The sequence below is a fragment of the Mustela erminea genome, chromosome 2, assembly GCF_009829155.1.
Source record: "Mustela erminea isolate mMusErm1 chromosome 2, mMusErm1.Pri, whole genome shotgun sequence".
Taxonomy (NCBI): Eukaryota; Metazoa; Chordata; class Mammalia; order Carnivora; family Mustelidae; genus Mustela; species Mustela erminea.
In genome coordinates, this window is record NC_045615.1 from 136,113,388 (window position 1) to 136,130,505 (window position 17,118).

Consider the following 17,118-nt stretch of genomic DNA (forward strand, 5'->3'; position numbering starts at 1 on the left):
CTCAGGCTAATGTCACAACAAATCTACATCACTGACCTGAACAGGATGTAGAGGTTTGGGTCTTTGCACACTGCATAGAAATTAGTGTATTAGCTAAGCTATTAAAAGTGAAATTAAATATATTCTTTAATTTTTTTCTCATAACCAAGCTGCTTCTATAAGGCATGAGTTAGATATCTTCATGTCCACTTGCACATATGGTTAATAATAATGTGCTTTCCTTCCACATATAATATATTTCATTTTCTTTAGAGTGTCACAGATAAGTTTCACTTCTGGGCCATCTATACTAACATAAATTCAAATTTTTCTCATTTATTTATCTTGCTTTCCAGCAAAAGTAATATCAAGATAGAAAATCATTATATTTGGTGATGATGAAGACCAAATCATTTCTTGTTATAAAATGTATATATGTTTTTAAGTTGAGTTCTGTCTTGCCTAATAGGTTCACAATATGAGTGTGTGTTTGTGTGCGCACACGCACATGTGTGTGTTACATGTGTATAGAGGTTAGTCAACTTTAATTTCCCCCAGTTTCATCCTTCTTCTTAGATTTGGACAAATAACAAACAATACCTGTTGAGTGATGAAACTATCTCTTGTATCTCACTCAAAATCCTTCCCATATCACATAGTATTATGGATACCAATTACTAGTGTATTGTCTCTGAGCTCCAAATGCAGACTCCTTTCCCCTTTTTTGGAAGACAGCTCCGTGTGTGTGTGTGTGTGTGTGTGTGTGTGTGTGTGTTTTCTTTGCTTGTTTGTGATGCTTCACCCCAAATGTAGATGCTGCCTTCTGCATATAGTAGTTCTGCATTACTTAGAGCCTTCTTTTACCCTATTTTATTATTAAAGCACCTTGTTCTAGTTAATAATTCATTTTATTAGATCTTCCCTGTTCAAACTACATTTATAGATCCTTTCTTCTGACTGGACTCTGATTACAAAGCACGTGCCCCCTTGATGGTTTTGCAATTCCTAAAACTTCCTCCAAGCCAGCTACCGGCAGGACTGAGTAAACAAGGTGAATAAAGATGTAAATAATGTAGAAAATCTGACATGACCCAAAGAATTCTATAAGACCGTGTTAGGCTAGGTAATGCAAGGGAAATGAATCATTAGGAAAAAGGTCTGGCGCCTTCGAGTGTTTCAAGAGCCCACCAAGATGTTAAGTATGTACTTCATCTAGGGAATATCCCTACATACAAAGTGCACCTGCATATTACTCTTTCTCTCCCTCTCTCTTACACACACACACACACACACACACTACAAAATAGAAAAGGAAAACTAAAAAATCAAAGTAGTTTTTTATTTAAATGTTTCCAACGACAACTCTACTTGAATACAATTTAACCCAGATCATTTGGATTGTGAGTGCATTTTAATGTTTAAAACAATGTGTAGCAAGGTCCTCCCAGATAGGAAGCAAATTTGGAGCTTGCTAAAATTTTTTAAAGTTCACGAGCTTGATTCACTGAAGAGGGCAAAACTTTTAATTCAATTCAGACCAAAGAGTTTAAGTTTGTTCTGTTGCTAATGGCGGTATACCTAACAACAGCTACCAGCTTTTTACTTTTATTTTTCTGTGCCTCAGCTTGTTAATAAGTATCCTGTTTTTAAGAATGACAGCAGCAAACAACCACAGACCCATAAACCGTTAGAAGCATGATTGCCTGATAATGATTGTTTCACTCACACATGGTCCTGTCCTAGCTCTGGGGCAGACTGTCCTTAACCTCTGAGTCTTCAGCTTCACCTGTCAGCAGTCCCTGTGCTGCCTTTCAACTTGACATCAGTGGATTCCTTATGTTGACTGCTAGGCTTTCGTTCCTGCTGCAGAATTATAATGTCTTTCCCATTTCTTTCTTAGTTGATTTTTTTCCCAGAATTTACAATTTGCAAAAACAGATACATTTCCCAACAAATGTCTGCAAGGAATTTCTACATGGAAGTACTTACTAAATGATCACAGTTTCTTTTCTTTTTTCTTTTTTTTTTCTACACTTCAGCTTTACTAAGGTATAATTGACAAATAAAATTATAAACTATTTAAAGTGTATATAGTAGTGATATACATATACATTGTGAAAGCACTCCCCCATCTAGCTAATTAACGCATTCACTAACTTATATTTATCTGTGTGTGTGTGTGTGTAAACATTTAAACTCTACCCTCTTAGAAAATTTCAACTATACAATACTGTGATATTAACTATAGTCACCATGTTTTACATTAGATCCTCAGACTTTATTCATCTTATAGCTGAAAATTTGTACTCTTTTACCAACCTCTCCCTACCACCCCACCCCCAACCCCTGGCAACTACTTATCTACTCTCTGTTTCTGGGTTTGACTTAGAAAATTCATATTTCTGATGTAGGTGATATCACGCAGTATTTGTCTTCCTCTGTTTGGCTTATTTCACATAGCATAATACCCTCAAGGTCCATTGTGTTGTCACAAATGCAGATTTTAGGTTTTTCCCATGACCAAAGATATTCATATATATAATATATGAATTATATATGAACTATATATCTGTATAATATATATAGTGTTTCCATATCTTGGCTCTTATGAATAATGTTGCAATGAACATTGGAGTGCAGAAATCTCTTTGAAATCCTGTATTCATCTCCTTTGAATATATACCCAGGATTGGAATTAATGAATCATATAATAGTTCCCTTTTGGGGGCACCTGGGTGGCTCTGTCAGTTAAATGTCTGCTTTTGGTTCAGGTCATGATCCCAGGGTCCTAGGACTGAGTCCCTCAGAGGCTCCCTGCTCAGTGGGGAGCCTGCTTCTCCCTCTCCCTCTTCCACTCCCCCTGCTTGTGTTTTCTTGCTCTCTCTGTCAAATAAATAAATAAATAAATAAAATCTTTAAAAAAAAAATGAGTTCCCTTTTTAAATTCTGAGAAATCTTACCATTTTCCATAGAGGCTGCACCAATTTATATTTTCACCAACAGCACACAAGTGTTCCTTTCTCTCCACATCATAAACAACACTAATCTCTTGTCTTTTTAATGACAACCATACTTGACAGGTATGAGGTGCTAGCTCATGGTGTTAAAGATTGACATTTTCCTGAGGATTAGTAGCACTTGGTGCCTGAGATGTGTCTGCTGGCTCTCTGCATATCTTCTTTGTAAAAATGTCTGTTTGGGGATGCCGGGGTGGCTCAGTGGGTTAAGCTTCTGCCTTTAGCTCAGGTCAGGGTCTCGGGGTCCTGGGTTCGAGCCCTGCATAGGCTCTCTGCTCAGCGGGGAGCCTGCTCCCCTCCCACCCCGCTTGCCTCTCTGCCTACTTGTGATCTTAAAAAAAAAAAATGTTTGGTTTGTCTTCCTTTTTTAAATTTGATTGTTGGGGGATTTTTTTTTTTTTTTTTTGCTACTGAGTGGTGTCAGTTCTTTATTTATTTTGGTTATTAACACCTTATCAGACATATGATTGGCAAATATTTTCCCACATTGAGTAGGTTGCCTTTCCATTTTGTTGATGGTTTCTTTTGCTGTGAAAAAGATTTTCAGTTAGATATAGACCCGCTTCTTTATTTTTACTTTTGACCTCAGATCCAAAAAAACCATTACTAAGACTGCTGTCAAATGGCTCCTCTCCCATGTTTTCTTCTAGTGGTTTTAGGGTTTCAGTAGTTCTGTTCAAGTCTTTAATCCATTTTGAGTTGAAGCTACCTGCTTTCTAAATGTGTTAGTAATCGACCATAAGATCAGAACAAAGAGGATTAGACTAATCCATTGTCACCACTGGAAAAAGTCACCTTCCACATTTTGCCAAAAATATATGAGTTTGTCCAAAATCTCCAGAAAACAAACATTTCATATGTCTAAGAGAAGTATATGTTTTTCTATTTTTGAGTTTTTAGGTAGAATAAATCCCTTTGTAAAAAAAAAATAATAATAAATTAAAAATAAAACCCAAAACATTAAAGGTAACTGAGCAACTTCACAACACAATATAGATTCACAACATTCAATGCTGTGAATGAATAATACTCACAACACAAGATAGACAACATTGGAAATTATGATATTTTGGGTCCTATATTATTTGCCTTTCTGTTTTGGCTGGTAATAATACACCAAAGGTAACCATAAAAGAACCATGTATATACGATCTTGCTAGTTTTTCAGTGTCAGATGAAATTCTAACTCTCCTTGACTCCACATAAAGGTTAGGTGCTCATTCTCACTGTGTCTTTCTAATATTTGGGAGATTCTACGGAGACAAACAGAGCAAATACACTGTCTTTTCAGTCAATCAATAGTGTTTGAAATACATATTCCTACTAAATATGTCTCCGTCACCTTTTAAGTGCCTGTACACTTAAAACTGACCTATGGAAAGAAGCAGATGAATATTTGAGATCACAAAAGAAGATACCACAAAAGAGGAGGAAGGATTATGTTGAAAGGATTTTTTTCTGTTGTTGTGGAATTGTGGTTAAGGCTAAGAGTTAAGAGGTGGGGAAAACACTTAAATCTTCATATTAGAATCTGAAAGAACTTCAAAGACCTGCTAGTTTAGTATCAACCAAATCACCAAAGTTGGGGGTCATTACCCCTGTGCCACCTTACAGTTTGAGCCATCCAAGTCAATGTAAGAAAAGGACCGTGAAGCTGGAGAAAAGTCTCTGGCAGAAGACAAAGCAAATGTTTTCAATGATAGAAATGGCATATCTGCTTCCTAAAGGAAAAGTAAAGAGGTCCCATATATTGGCTATGTTTACTGATGCCTGCATTCAAGGAAAACTTAGTTTTTGTGTGTTTATCCCAGTGAAAAGCCACCAAACTTGGTGTCCTTCCCCTTGGGTTGTCAGAGAAGGGGGGGAGTTAGGGAAAAGTGACATGATAGAGGATGACCAGGCAAAGAAAGGATAAGGGCATTTCCTCAAACTCTCACTTTCTGGGCCATAAGGAAGGTGGATGGAGTCTTTCAAAAAAAATTTCTATTCCTGAGAGCTATCGTTAGCAATAGAAAAGGAAAACCGAATACTAAAATTTTATGCTTAATTGATAATTATCTATGATGTTTCTAGCCTGCCAGTTTCTAACCCAAGACACCAACTTCCCCCTCTTTACCCATCTCATTTTAGAGAAAAGTAAATACCAATTCCATGGAATCCAAGAATGTCAAGATTCTGTTTTCTTTAGATTGAGTTATATATGCCTACTAGGTAAGCATGTAGGTATTGTATGTGTTTAGGGAATGTGAAAAGGACCCCACCTCCAATGGAAGTTTTGCATTTATAGCACTGACCATGAGCACACTGTGCAAGGAGTGGTTGTCTATGAAACTATACAGATTTTACTTATCAAAGTCTAAGCAGGTCCTTCAATCATAGAAAATGGTTCTCAGTGATATAATGATTTGCATTTCACTAATTGTTTACCACACTGTAGCTACATAGGCAAACTCTGAAAGAATATAAAATGGGAAGGGTTAATATAAACACTCAAGGAAGAATAGTGTACCACTGACAGAAACAAGTATCCTTAAGTCTCCAAGTATTTGGATCGATTAGGCATGAGACAGACACATCATTCTATAACACTAAAAATATTTTCTTATTCTAACCTCCCCCCATATAATGGGAACATAATATGAAGTAAAAATACTATTTAATGAAAAACTCACCATATCTGTATCTGAGACAGGGCCAAAACTGGTCACGTAGATGTTAGTGAAGACTTCAGTAATACTGTCTGATACGAGAAAAAGAGATTAAATATAGATAATATATAATGAAAGCCACTGAAAGAGAGGGGTCAAGTACATGGAATGACTAGAAAGCTCTGTGATACTTAAGAATATTGGTTTTTACTTTCTTTTCAACTTTCACAAACAACAAAAATTTCTATAATGCCCAAGTATTTCATAGATTCTCACAATCCTAAATGCTAAATTCCCGGAAGCATTATGGCATTTTTACTTGGAAACTATACCTGATTTAGAGCATTTTGCTTTAAACATATTTCTGAGAATTAATAGTTCCTCAGAATCTGTATTAACTGAACTAGTTTACAATAAATTTACTACCAGTACTAAAAATAAAGTGTAGTTAGTATGGCTGCTATTTGATATAGTGCTAAATCTGGTTTTTAAACTAAATATTTCAGATGGTACTTCATGATGGTAGAGGTTTAGTTTGTAGATTGTAAATTACTATATCTTCTCAATAAAGCACAGAAATGAATTATTTGTTAGAAATAAATATAATTCAGATTAATATAAAAAGCTTCATTATTCAGTGACATAAAAATAAATGCAATTAACAGACATTAATCACAATGGATTATTTCCATACAAACTTGTCTTTAAAGGTATTTACAAATGCAGGAAATGTTAAGATTTACTTGAATTAGATTCAAATGTTATGTAACTTATTAACTGTAACACAATTAACTGGATTGCTCTTTTTTAAAAAGATTTTATTTATTTGCTTATCTCTCTATCAAATAAATAAGTAAAATTAAAAAAAAAAAAAAGAGCTATCCAGTTAACAGAGAGAGACAGCGAGAGAGGAAGCACAAGCAGATGAAGCGGGAGAGGGAGAAGCAGGCTCCCCACGGAGCAGGGAGTCCCCTGTGGGACTCAATCCCAGGACTCTGGGATCATGACCTGAACCAAAGGCAGATGCTTAATGACTGAGCCACCTAGGCACCCCTGAACTGCTCTTTTAACCCCGTGATTTAGATCTTTTAAGTAAGCCAAATAGTGATGGAGGAAAGGCTCAAAAGGACTTGAAAAGAATAATTCTTCCAATGTACTTATAGAAAAAAAAAATACATCATTAATTTCTATCATCATGAACTAAGCGTCTCATTTATTATCAAATTTGTAATTCCACAGAAGAAATATCACAAAATATTTTTTCATATTGTACGGGACACTATTCAGAACCATAAAAGAGAGAGTAAACTAAGTCTGGGTATATTGTATCCAATACGACCAAAATAAAAAGCAAAAAGGATTTTGAAATAACAGAGCAGACTTTGAATGCTTAGGCTTCAAAGTCTTGAAATATAGTAATCGGCATGACAATCCTATGAGATAGGTTCTTTCTCTGTTATTATCTCAATATCTACATGTACACTTATCTATATACAGAAAGGTAAGGAAGTGTGCTTAATGACCCACACTTGGTAGAGTGAATACAGCCAGGTTTTAGAACCCAAGCAATCTGGCTCTTAAGCCCTAAGGGAAAACCAAAGCTAAAAGTGTTTTCTCATTAACTAAGTATTTCTATTCACTGTATTCATCCTAATACTCTGCACCAAAAAAATACAGTGCTCCAAATAAATATATTTATTCAGCTTTATTATTTTCTGTTCTATTTTATTTTAAAAACTATGTTCATGAAATTCTATCATAAAACTCATCTGGGAAATAAATATGTTTATAAATTTTACCCTCAGCTGCCAGCTGCCCCCCAAGACCTGCCCAGAAAATCAGTTTCGTGGGCATTGTAGCTTGTGCAGTCTCATACAGCTCTGTGCTTGGAAAAGCCCCAAGCTTGCTTTAGTGTCCTGTTTTTCTCTTTTAAAATTCTTAATTATCTTTTGAATAAAGGGCCCTGCATTTGCATCTTGGACTAGGTCCCACAAATCATGTAGCTGGTCCTAGACGTGAATTATATACGCTATTAGAAAGAAATTATGAAAATGGGACTCAGGTTTGTTTGCTTTTTCCTCTTATTCATACCAAATCAATACTGTCACCCTTACTCAATAAACAATTGAATAAAACTTTAGTTATTATAGATATTGATTTAAAATGTTCCAGTGAAGAAAAATGGAAATGCTGAGGTAGTCTTCACCTAAAATAGAGGCAAATGAAATTACTCTCCTTAGTCTGAAGTAGCAGAACTCGAGAAGAGAGATGACAAAATGTGGGAATATATTCATGCTGAGGATATGAAGAATATCCATTATATGCCGAATGGCAGGTAAAGGGTATGGAAGGTTGTTATCAGTACCTTGTGGCTGCAAGGAAATGGCAGCTCAGAATCCAAAGAGAAAAAATAAGATTACCCTCAAAGCTCTAAGCACTAAGAGCGACACCTAAAGACACAGAACACAGATATGCAAAATTACCTTAAATAAAGGATTTCATGGTTTATCAACTTCATAAGCACAGTGAAAGAATGGAGGCATTGCAAGGAATATTCTCCAGCTATGCAAGTTCAAGAAAAGGAAAATCAGCAAGACAAACACTGACCATGAATACCCAATAGCTAAGAGACTTGAGAAAGTGATTCTTGGTTATAGCAACAGAGGAGTCAACAATCAACATGACTTAGTAAAATATTTTAGGGTGAGGACTACGGATATTTGGTACATCTAACACAGTTTCCTAAAGTTCTATTTTCAAAATACTACCTCTGATTATGATTTGGCTTTCCGTAAGAGAAGAGAATGGAAAAGAAAGAAAGGGGGGGGCAAGAGAGAAGAAAGAAGATTTTAAGCATTTCTGAGATTTGGGGATCTTGTGACACTAATCTGTCGAAGGCCGTAGTATCTTCTGGTTAATTGTTGTTTTCCCATATGGATTTAGAACAAGGTTAAATTGTGTTGCTAATTAATACCTGTTATAATATTGGGAGCCATGGGACAGGTGTCTGTCACAGACTAAAGAAATGTACTAATAATCTGGCGGCAGCCTCACTCACGGAGGAGTGAGTACTCTCCACTTAAAGTACTGTGAGTGACCTTCTCAAATCCTGTTCCCATGGAGTGGACTCACCTTACAGTGTCCTGACTGGGGACCTCCACCTTGGCTACTGCCGCTTTCGCTTCCCTTCTGGGTTGATTGTCTACCTGCCTTTAAGTTGCTCTTTAAATGTCCTCTCCTCGGAGCAGAGGTTCGCTATGCCCTTGTATAATGTAAGTCTGCTTCGATTATTTTCTCCCTGACACTTCCTTTTCATAGGACTTTTTAGAATTTACCATTATTTTCATGCCTTATTTATTTATTTATTTATTTATTTATTTATTTTACTCACTTTCTGGTTTTGTTTATGTTTGGTCTGTCTCCCCAACCAGGATTCAGATTCAAGAAAAGACAAGGACTATGTCATTTCTGTCCACTGTCCAATCACCAGTGCTTATTAGCACATGTTTGCCACATATTAGGTGTCCTATATTTAACAAAACTTTTCTAACTATAGTTCATGTAGAATGTAAACCTTTTTCCAAGATATTTCACCTACATTACAAATACTATGGATCGCAGAATGAGCACTGTCATTAGTGAAGACAGAACCCAAATTATCCATTGACACAGGGAGGTTGAAAGCCTGGGGAACTTGGATCCCAGTGAATAAAATTTATTTTTTTAATTAAAAATAATTTTTTGCCAAGAAATGCTAATCATCATCTGAGCTTTCAGCGAGTTATAATTTTTTTGCTGGAAGGTTCTTGTCTCAGTGTTAAAAGTTACTAACTGATCAAGGTACTGTTTGCTGAAGGTTGGGGTAGGTTATCTGAAGCAAAAGAAAAGAATATATTAATGGGAAACACTATTTCAGTGGAAACCAAAATTCAATTTTTGAACAAACAATAAGCGGCTTTTAATATAAATGTATACCATGAGTTACCTCAAAATAATTGTTGGTAAGCTAAATTCTTGGCTTTAGACATGCCAACAGCAAAATATGCAGAAGAGAATCTTCTATATAGGTTTTTCCAAGGCAAAAACACCAGGAGGTTAATAATAAGTAGTTGAGGAGAAATAAGGGCTGCATGTAGTAAAGGTGGGATTCTAGGATGCCTAAGTGCCCTTGCCTTCTGCCATCTGCCTTCAGCTCAGGTCATGTTCCCAGGGTCCTGGGTCCTAGTCCCGCATCAGGTTCCTTGCTCAGAGGAGAGCCGGCTTTTCCCTCTGCCTGCCACTCCCCTGCTTGCATTCTCTCTCTCCCTCTCTTTGAGAAATAAATAATAATGAAAATAAAAGCATCAGAAAAACAACAACAACAACAACAGGTGTGATCTTTACGAACAATCATCAAATTCAGGATCTGAAAGGCAGTAATCACTGGGGAGAGAGGAAGGGAATAACCTTCTCAGGGTTACAGAGGGGGTTTCGAATGGTTTCTAATGTATTCTATTATTTTCCTTTTTTTTAAATTGATCTTAATTTTGGAAAATTCTAAGATTTGATGAAACTGGTCATCAGATAAATCATACTATTCTCTGTACTCTTTGGAATGTTTGAAATACTTCATAGAAAAAAAATAATAAATGGCCCTGAAGGATATCTAAAATGAGCATGTAAATAATTTCAAGAAAGGCTTAGGAGTGCCTGGGTGGCTCAGAGGGTTAAGCCTCTGCCTTCAGCTCAGGTCATGGTCTTAGGGTCCTGGGATCAAGGCCCACATTGGGCTCTCTGCTCAGTGGGGAGTCTGCTTCCCCCTCTCTCTCTGCCTGCCTCTCTGCCTACTTGTGATCTCTCTCTCTGTGTCAAATAAGTAAATAAAATATTTTTTTTAAAAAAGAAGGCTTAAATTAATTGGAAAAAAAAAAACACTGTTCTTCATTAGGTAATGCTGCATACAGCAAAATTAAATTGTTATTTAAATTTTAGTTAACATGCAGAGCTATATTAGTTTCAGGATTAGAATTCAGTGATTCATCACTTACATATAACACCCAGTGCTCAATCACAAGTGTCCTCTTTAATACTCACCATACATCTAGCCCATCCCCCACTCACCTCCCTCCATCAACCCTCAGTTTGTTCTTTATCATTAGGAGTCTCCTGTGGATTTGTTCCCTTCCCATATGTTCCTCTATTTTGTTTCTTAAATTTCACAATAAGTGAAATCATTTGGGTCTTTCTTTGATTGACTTATATCTTTTAGTATAATATATTCTAGTTATATCCACATCACTGCAAATGGCAAGAGCTCATTCTTTTTGATGGCTAAGTAATATTCCATTGTATATATATATACCAAACTCACTTTCAAAAATCCTTTGCAAATAGTCCAGTCTGATTCATGAATACAGTTAATATGTGTAGGCAGGTTGGGGTAATATGGGGTAGGAAATTTGTAAAGAAAGAGAGGATGTATCAAAAGAGACCCAGTGTACCACAATGTTGAGAGTATTATATCTCTTTCTGTGGCCCCAGGGCAATCCCTGAAGGACTTCAGGAGAATCTTACCTGCAAGGATACTATACTAGAACTGTTATGTTACATTTTAACAGAGGGAAAACCGAATCAGAGGAGACTGATGACGATGTACCCAGTTTGGAAGATGTTGCAATGGTTAAAGCAGAAGAAAAAAAAGAAAGTGATAATGAGAAAAGAAAAGTGTAGAAATCAAGAGAATAAAGTCTGGGTTGGTTTGTTTGTTTTTTAAGTAGTATGTTAAAAGATACTGAAATTAGCCTTTTTGCTTAACTGGTACAAATGATGTGTAAAGCCTAGAAATGAGCAGTTGTGTAGAATTGCCAGGGCATTAAACTAAACATAAAACATGAAAGAGGACTGGAAATCATACACCTTGACGAGGTCCATCTTACCACCTTTTTTTTTTTTTTTAAGATTTTATTTATTTTTGGAGAGAGAGAGAGAGAGAGAGAGAGCATGTACAAATGGGGAGATGGGAGAGGAACAAAAGGGGAGAGAAAGAGGGCATCTCAAGCAAACTCCACACAGAGAGCCGAGGCTGACTCCAGGCTTATCTCACAACTCTGGGATCACTATCTGAGCCAAAACCAAGAGCTGGAAGCTTAACCAACTTAACCAACTGAGCTACCGAGGTGCCCCCTAAATTTTTTTCAAATCTTATTTTATTTTCTTTAGCTTTTTTTTTTTTAAATTATGTTCAGTTAGTCACTGTATAGTACATAATTAGTCCCTGATGCAGTATTCAATGTTTCATTAGTTATCCTATTTTAAACTGCAACTGTTTCACATTTCTCCCTGGCTCTATATGTTCATTAACTTATTATGTTTACTGTTTAATGCCTATTTCTACTAATAGGGTAGACACAAGCCACATGTGGCTACTTAAATATAATTTCAATTAGCTAAAATAAAATATTTCGTTCCTTAGTTATACTACCCATGTTTTATCCCCACCCAACTACTGCTACCACATTGGATAGCCAGGATGAACATTTCTGTCATCACAGAGACTTCTGTTAGATAGTACTGTCTATATATTCCCACTAGAAGTAAGTTCCATGAAGACAGGGACTTTTGTTTGCTCAGAAAAGTAAAGCCACAGCACAGAAATGATATTGATACATAATTGATAGATTTTTTTGCCAGATTAGTGAACAAATGAATTACCATTCTTAGTTCAGTCGTTGAAGGTAGATACAGCCTCTGCTATCACAATGCTATAGCATTAGAAGAGAGATACTATGCAAAATCAAATAAATACACAATTACTAAGTATTATGTAATATGTAATATGTATATGCCATGCTATGTAATGTGCACAGAGAATGTGCACAGAGGCCAGCATGGGGTGAGAGAAGAGGAAAAGGCTAGAGGGATTGGAAACAACTCTTGAGGAGTTTGATTGCGAAGAGGAAGAGAACACTAACAACAGAGGAAGGTGAGGGAGAAGAGAAACTTCTTTGCTTGTTTAAGGTGGAAGATGTCTGAGCATATGGCAACACAGATGGAAGGACTGGAGTAGAGAGAAAAAAAATTGGTGACAGAGGAACATTCCTGGGTAGGCAGTGCATGCATTAAGGGACTGACAATGCATACAGGGAAGGAAGAAGGAGGAGGAGGAGGAGGAGGAGGGAATATCCTTGATTATATCAGGAGTGAATAGAAAGAGTGTGGAAATAAATTGAAGCAGGTTTTTAGGTCTGGTGGCAGGAAAGTTAAGGACATAACTTGTCTTATACACAAGTTCTGTGCAAAATGTCTATCCATCACTCTTAGTATACTAGATAATGATTTCAAGTAAAAAGTTTGATATTTAAATGACTATATTAACCACATTTAAAATAGTATATATCCACAGAAGACCAATGTCACATCTGCTGCCAGTTCTTTGTCTATATGCCCTTGACAATCACAATCGTTCTACCTGGCATGATGTTCTGCAGCACTCGTCTTTGATTCTCTGCCTGGGGGCTTTCCCTGGCTGTGCAGGGCAGACTGGAAGCGCAGAGAAGCTCATACTCCTGAGAACAAGCAATGACTGATGGGAGTTGGAGGAAATAGAACTCAGCTTTCTCTCCTTCTTAGTGGAGACAACTCTAAGGCATGTCCCACACGCATTTCCTAGAGGACATCAGTGGGAGAGGAGACCAAACCCCAGTAGTCTTCAGCAGTAATCCACTCAGTAACTAATACCTGTACCCTGTTTTGGCTCCCCTCCCTTCCTGGGTAACTTAGCCATCTCCTCTCCAGTGCCTCCTGATAGGACTTCTGAAATTAATGCATATGGTACAGTCTGCTTCTGAGAGAAACCAGAGCTAAATGCAATCCTTATTCAGCTATTCTAAGAAGAAAAAAATGATAAATGATAATAATTAAAGACTCAGGAAAGATACTAACTGTATTCACTGGAGTTAACCATCTAAGCAATAAGCTACATTGTCTTCACTCCTGTTATCTGGATATTAACAGCGATATTAATAAGGACATGAACTTACAATATTAAGAGCAAAATCAAACGGTGGAGGATATCCCTTCAAGAAGATCAGGATACTAATAAAATTTTGCTTATCATGTATCATAAATAGAATGTCACACATATATCTTAGAATAAGTTAGTCATTGCCATGTTTTGCTTTAACTCTCTCAGCAACAACAAAGACATTTTGTTTCCTGGGATGATTCCCATAACACCTACATGGCCATTTGTCATTATTCAATTTTGTCCAAGCCAAAAAATACTTATTAAGTGACTTCTGTGTATATGGCACTTAGTGTTCCCTATTAAAAGCTGGAAACTTTGAATTTGATAATGTAATTTGTTGCCATTCTACCACAGAGGAATTGTTGCACCTTGCCCAATACCTTCCTTCCAGTAGGCACTCAAGATATGTTTAATAAAAGGGAATGGCAAATAATACAGGGTCAACAAAGTGCCTACAAAAGTAGGAAGAATTAAGAACAGTAATAAAATCAGTATGTACTGTGTTTCAGTACAATCATAGTTCATTAAAGTTCTACATTTTGGTCTTTGATTCTTTGTGATGAATCGAAATATGAAATATCAACATATATTAAATATACAAAAGGAGCGCCTGGGTGGTTCAGTGAGTTAAAGCCCGGCTCAGGTCATGATTCCGGGGTCCTGGTATCAAGTCCCACATCGGGCTCTCTGCTCAGTGGGGAGCCTGCTTCCTCCTCTCTCTCTCTGCCTGCCTCTCTGCCTACTTGTGATCTCTGTCAAATAAATAAATAAAAATATTTTTAAAAAATACACAAAAATTCCTCTCAGTGTAAGATTTCTAGTGTTCCTAAATTGTTGCTTCTTTATATATTGTTTGTTCTTGTAGTTTTGTCTTATTTCGATTTTTTCCTACTAACAAAAATGGATTTATTTAAAGAGCATAGCTCGTTTAGGAATCCTGAACAAGAAAAAAAAAAAAAAAAAGAATTCTGACAAGTGTCAAGATGACTATAAGCTTGTGAACAGGATACAAAATGTCCTTAAAGAATTAACTAAATACATCCCATCATGACAGTCATTGATTCTGAGTTGCAAATGAATCTGAATTAAAATCACCACAGGTTTTATTTATCCCCGAAATGGTTTTGGCCTATTCTGGCCCTTAGAACCATCACCAGGTAGAACATCGTGGTGTCTCTCTCTTTTTGAAATGTCTTTCTTTAATATCCAATGACTCAGCTTACTCTGGTGAGGAAACTGTGAAGACACACCTCTCTCCCCAAGGCACTAGTAAAGGAAATCAAATAGGTAAGGGAAAGGGGAGACTGAAAAGTCCCTGATTCCCATCAGTTTAGTGGGGCCATTCGGCCCAATTAACAAATAACTAACTAAGGGTTTCCTAAGTACAGTCCAGAGACATCCACAGGCTGACAGACAAGGGAGAGAATGTTTCCAAAGGGAAGTCATATGTGGTACCAGAAGCAATTTATGTTCCTCGAGGTAATGTTTCAATAAGCAGTAGCTACATGTTCAGTCTGGGATTCTGACAAGCGAAAGACAGAAGATGTGCTCCAACATATCACTTCTACTACTTCAAGTTAGATTCTCTTGTGGTGAGATACCAGTAATCCCATCTTTTCAAATTGTGAAAAATGACATCTAGAGCACATGGGATATGCTAGAATACTAAGAGTCCATATTTCAGTCTGGGCACAGGCTATTATAAATCTAGTATTCCTGAGTTAGTAACTTGGAGCTTATTAGTTGTTCTCCAAGTACCGATAGATGCCAGATTAACAACTAACTTGTGAGAATTTAAAAATGAAAACTATGCTCATATAAATTTACATTTTGCTCCCCAAATGCATATAAATAAGAAAGGATTCTCATATCCAACATAAAATAAAGATAAACTTCTATCTTTTTAAGATAATGAATTATTTTATGTCAACATGAATTGAGAATTCTTAATGCACTAAGAAATATAATTCATACATATTGCTATTATCAAGGGATTGAAAAATCTTACTGTATTCATTTTCTTTACTATACAAAGGTACGTAAGTCAAAACATGCCAATTGACCTTATTTTGTGATCTCTTACCATCCCCACAGAATACTGCTATCGACAGTAAAATTATGTTCACCCTGAAAAATGACTTTTCTGTTCTTTGTTTACTATTTTGTAGAAGGGAAGCATTTAAATGTAATACAAGTATAACTACTGGAAAATACAATCCAATTTTAAAAGCTCATATTGAACACGACTTTGAAATATGCAAAATTCTGCCTCTCTATTTCTAGTCTTGGTAAAAGGTACCACATCAGTTGTCAAACTCTTAGACTCAGTCTGACTTTCTTACTCATATTTTACATTTTAATTGTTCACCAGGCTCTGTCAATTACATTTCCTACATATTTCTTGAATTTGACTTTCCTTCCCAGCCTCACTAGCAGTGGCCTTTGGAATGGCCTCTTTTAGAACTCCTGCCTCCCATCTTGCCAACTCCTATCTATTTTCCATGATTCTGTTAAAGTACTCCCTCCTAAGTAGATATTGTGTGATGTTTCTTCTCTGATCATCTGATCAGACCTTTTTCAGTGACTCTCCTGTATCTAAAGATCAAGTTTGAAGATTAGAGCATGGTACATAAGACCCTTCGCGATCTGTCTTTGTCCACATTTCCATCCTGATTCAGTATTATTCTACAATGGCTACCTCATCCATGTCATTTTCCGTCATTTCTTTGTTCTTTTTCCACACTTCCACTTTCCTGTATATAAACTGTCTTCTCAATTAAATCCTGTTCTTAAAAAAATAAGCTCAGATAACACATCCTCTGTGAAGCTGTCCTTGCCATTTCTGGGGTATTTAATTAGTCTTTCTGTTGGTTCCAGAAGTTTTTACTCCTTTGAATGAAATAATCAAATCACCTTGTACTTTCAATGCATGGGAAGTTATCAGATGGTCCTGTGTTACCTCCACTCTGTTCGCCACTCAAAAGCTCCCAGCATTTTGTTTTATATGAGTAGAATGGAGCATCACAGATAATCACATAATGATATAAAGCAACATCCTGAAAACAATCATTTATCATTCACTGTTTGCTATTACGTAGTTTATATTTTCTTTAGAAATATGAGTAGGAAATTCTTCTCAATCTTCTTGTTCAACTCTAAATGGACAGTAGGTTACGATCAAGGATAAGGCCATATGAATCCTGACACTCTTAAACAGGAAATACATCAAGTTTCTCTTTATGCCTTAGATAATCTGAAATAAGTTGCATGTAGGAATATTATGATGGTGGTAAAATTGCTGAATTACATTAATCATATATGGAACAATTTTAAGGCAAAGTTTTAGTTTAGATGCTAAAAACATTAGATCATTTGCTTTTTTTTTTCCCAAGAAGAATGCAGTTCTCACATTCAAAAATCCAACATTTTTCATCTACAATATTCCAAAGTTAAATGCATGGGGAGCCTT

At 36.3% G+C, this 17,118-nt stretch overlaps 1 protein-coding gene across 2 annotated transcripts in view; it reads right to left on the reverse strand.

Moving 5' to 3' along the window:
* Positions 1–17,118, reverse strand: part of GABRA2 (gamma-aminobutyric acid type A receptor subunit alpha2) — a 120,558-nt gene that overhangs the window by 65,351 nt on the left and 38,089 nt on the right. For both annotated transcript variants that reach the window (XM_032334214.1, XM_032334213.1), the window contains exon 4: positions 5,669–5,736. In XM_032334214.1, the coding sequence (XP_032190105.1) occupies positions 5,669–5,736 (68 nt within the window). The remainder of the gene's footprint in view (positions 1–5,668; positions 5,737–17,118) is intronic.